This window comes from Microcebus murinus, chromosome 19 (assembly GCF_040939455.1).
Source record: "Microcebus murinus isolate Inina chromosome 19, M.murinus_Inina_mat1.0, whole genome shotgun sequence".
Classification (NCBI taxonomy): domain Eukaryota; kingdom Metazoa; phylum Chordata; class Mammalia; order Primates; family Cheirogaleidae; genus Microcebus; species Microcebus murinus.
Window position 1 is genome coordinate 39,086,575 of NC_134122.1, and position 3,575 is coordinate 39,090,149.

The 3,575-nt window shown below is 63.7% G+C and overlaps 1 protein-coding gene across 1 annotated transcript; it reads right to left on the reverse strand.

Annotated features, from left to right (window-relative positions):
• Positions 1 to 256: 256 nt before the first annotated feature.
• On the reverse strand, positions 257 to 3,213 carry ACTA1 (actin alpha 1, skeletal muscle). Its single transcript, XM_012764344.3, has 7 exons — positions 3,098 to 3,213; positions 2,049 to 2,189; positions 1,619 to 1,943; positions 1,323 to 1,484; positions 1,033 to 1,224; positions 718 to 899; positions 257 to 637 (listed from the first exon to the last, which is right to left on the reverse strand). The coding sequence occupies exons 2-7, from the start codon at positions 2,175 to 2,177 to the stop codon at positions 494 to 496; spliced, it is 1,134 nt and encodes a 377-aa protein (XP_012619798.1). The 5' UTR covers positions 2,178 to 2,189; positions 3,098 to 3,213; the 3' UTR covers positions 257 to 493.
• Between the last annotated feature and the right edge of the window lie 362 nt (positions 3,214 to 3,575).

The following is a 3,575-nucleotide window of genomic DNA, read 5'->3' on the forward strand; positions in this document are numbered from 1 at the left end:
GCCACGGCGGGCAGGGAGGGGCACGGCAGGTCACGGCAGGTCACAGCGGGCAGGCCAGGCCACGGTGGGCTACAGCGGGCCACGACGGGCCTGCCAGTGTCTGGGAACGGATCTGATCCCGAGGGAGCCGGCGAGGGAACGGGGGAAGACGTAATTTTGCTCAGGAGCACAGTCATTTGGAGTATTGCAAAAAGGGGCTTGAGAGGATGGGAGCATGGGGGTTCCCCCTCCCCCACAAATAAACACAACAAGCAACTTTAGGCAGCATAACAGAATGATTGACTTTAATGCTTCTTCAAGTTTTCCATTTCCTTCCACAGGGCTTTGTTTTGAAAAATAACAAAATGAGGTAAAATAAGTTAATGTATGTACACGGTATAAACACTGTGTCGGATTGTGGTGGCAGCAACGGAAGTTGTCGCAGAGTTGCTGCGCAGGGGCTCGAGGTGAGCCGATCTGTCGTCCTGGGGAGAGTGCGCGGAGGTGGAGGCGTCTAGAAGCATTTGCGGTGGACGATGGAGGGCCCCGCCTCGTCGTACTCCTGCTTGGTGATCCACATCTGCTGGAAGGTGGACAGCGAGGCCAGGATGGAGCCGCCGATCCACACCGAGTACTTGCGCTCAGGTGGGGCGATGATCTGCAAGACAAGGGTCGTGTTGGAGGAGGCTGCGCCCCCCCAGCCCACCCCGCGGGCAGCCGGTGCGGGCCGCCGCCCACCTTGATCTTCATGGTGCTGGGGGCCAGCGCCGTGATCTCCTTCTGCATGCGGTCTGCAATACCAGGGTACATGGTGGTGCCCCCCGACATGACGTTGTTGGCGTACAGGTCCTTCCTGATGTCGATGTCGCACTTCATGATGCTGTTGTAGGTGGTCTCATGGATGCCCGCCGACTCCATACCTGCGGGCCCGCGGGGGTGGGGAGCGTGAGCAGGAGCGCGCGAAGGCGGGACGGAGGGGACCGGCGCGGGGCGGCGGCGTGGCGGGGACAGCAGGGACCCGGGAGGACCCGAGGGGCCCGGGTCGGGGCTCACCGATGAAGGAGGGCTGGAAGAGCGTCTCCGGGCAGCGGAAGCGCTCATTGCCGATGGTGATGACCTGCCCGTCGGGCAGCTCGTAGCTCTTTTCCAGGGAGGAGGAGGAGGCGGCTGTTGCCATCTCGTTCTCGAAGTCCAGGGCCACGTAGCACAGCTTCTCCTTGATGTCGCGCACGATCTCGCGCTCAGCTGCAGAGGGCAGAAGCAGGAGGGGAGCCCTCAGCGCCCGACCCCTGGGGCCTGCGCCCGCCAGTCCTCCCGCCCAGGGTGCCCGGGGCGCGGCGCACCTGTCGTCACGAAGGAGTAGCCACGCTCAGTGAGGATCTTCATCAGGTAGTCGGTGAGGTCGCGGCCGGCCAGGTCCAGACGCATGATGGCGTGTGGCAGGGCGTAGCCCTCATAGATGGGCACGTTGTGGGTGACACCGTCGCCAGAGTCGAGCACGATGCCTGTGCCGAGTGGGACAGCGAGTGAGCGTCTGCTGCTGGGACCAGCGCTCCGGGCCTAGGGCGCGGGGGAGGGGGAGGTGGGGCGCCGCGGGTGGGAGCGCTCAGCCCGAGGCCTGGGCTCCGCTGGCACTCACCGGTGGTACGGCCGGAGGCGTAGAGGGACAGCACGGCCTGGATGGCCACGTACATGGCAGGCACGTTGAAGGTCTCAAACATGATCTGGGTCATCTTCTCACGGTTGGCCTTGGGGTTGAGGGGGGCCTCGGTGAGCAGGGTGGGGTGCTCCTCGGGAGCCACACGGAGCTCATTGTAGAAGGTGTGGTGCCAGATCTTCTCCATGTCGTCCCAGTTGGTGATGATGCCGTGCTCAATAGGGTACTTCAGGGTCAGGATACCTCTCTTGCTCTGAGCCTCGTCGCCCACGTAGGAGTCTTTCTGACCCATACCCACCATGACGCCCTGCGGAGAGGAGACACCATGCACATGTTAACACAGCTCCGGGAGACACAGGGGCGAGCTAGGCAGGGACCCCCACAGGGCTCCCTCTGCAGGGGGCAGCCTGACCTGATGGCGGGGGCGGCCCACGATGGAGGGGAACACGGCCCTAGGGGCATCATCGCCAGCAAAGCCGGCTTTCACCAGGCCGGAGCCATTGTCGCACACGAGGGCGGTGGTCTCGTCTTCGTCGCACATGGTGTCTGGTTTCTGCAAGGACAGGGAGATCGGGCAGATGCACGGCACAGCGCATCAGCGCAGGAGCCTGGGCAGCGGAGGAGAGGCCTGGACAGTCGAGTGCCCTCCCTCCGTAGGGACCTAGGGGCACCCTCAATCCCAGCCGCGCACATCCTGCCAGGGGAGCGGCCATGGGCCCCCACCAGAGCTTCCACCACGCTCAAGGCTGCTCTGCGCCAGGAAGAGGGGCACAGGTGGCAAGGCCACACTGACAAATCCCCCACCCCCCGTACCCAGGCATACATGTTCCCCAAGACCTCTCTGCCTTCCCTGGAGGCCACCTGTTCCAAAAGCTAGTCTCTAGTGCCCAACCTGTCTGAGCCCTGGTGGCCATATCTAAAAGCTAGTCGCTAGTGCCCATCCTGTCTGCGCCCTGGTGGCCATATCTGTCAAGTAGGGGGTTGAGGCCTGAGCTGCTGTCTGGCGCTGGGCGAGTGTGAAGTGGAAGGAGATGCCCGTGGGAGTGCTTTGGCACTCCATCCAGGGAGGAATGGCCTCTGCAGTACAGACCCCCACAACATTTCAAAGTTAGAAAGGGAGCCTTTCTCTTGTTGAACCAAGGGCGGAATGGCACTACCGTCCCTTTGGAAGGGAACTGCCCTCCGGACAACTAAAGCAAAACCGTCGCTCTCTCTAGGCACACCCCGAGTGCCAGGTAGAGCAGCCCAAAAGGGCTAGAGACAAATTTGGAGAAGTCTAATTTCCAGAGGCTGATCGTCTTGTCCCTTCTTTAAAGCGCGTGTGGCTCTGGGGAGGAGGCACGGAGCGCAGGGCGCAGGCCTGGGGCGCGTCAGGTGAGCCTGCTGGGCTCTGCCCTAGAGTCCTTCGGGTTCTCCTCGGTGGCTCCCTGTCCCCTTGTACGCTCCCCACTCCCGCCCTACCTGGGCGGGTTGCTACACCTGCTGCTCTCGGCTGGGGCCCTGGTCGCCGTGGGAGGGAAGCGAGGCTTCACTCTGCGCTGTCCGCTGCGGTGGCCGATTGTCCCTCAGCTCAGGTTTTATATAGCCCGCGGGCGCTCCCTCCGCGCCGCCCCGCAGGAATGTCGCTGCCCTTCTCGAGCCATATTTGGGTGTTGGGCACCAGAGCCCCCTCCCTCCGCTGGTTTGCGGCCTGGGCCCCGGCCCGGGTCCCCTGCATTGACCAAAGAAGGAGCCGGCTGGCCTAGGCCCAGGTAACGCCGGGCCATGCCGTATATGGAGTGTCTCCCTGGCTGGTCTGCCCCTCCCAGCCCGGCCCGGTTGCCGGCTGGAGGGGTTGGGGTGGGGCGAGGGTCACGGAGTGCGCCTGTGCCCCAGGAGCTGCACCTGTCCCAAAGGCCGCCCCATCCCTGACCTCGCTGCGCGCACTGGGCGTTCGGAA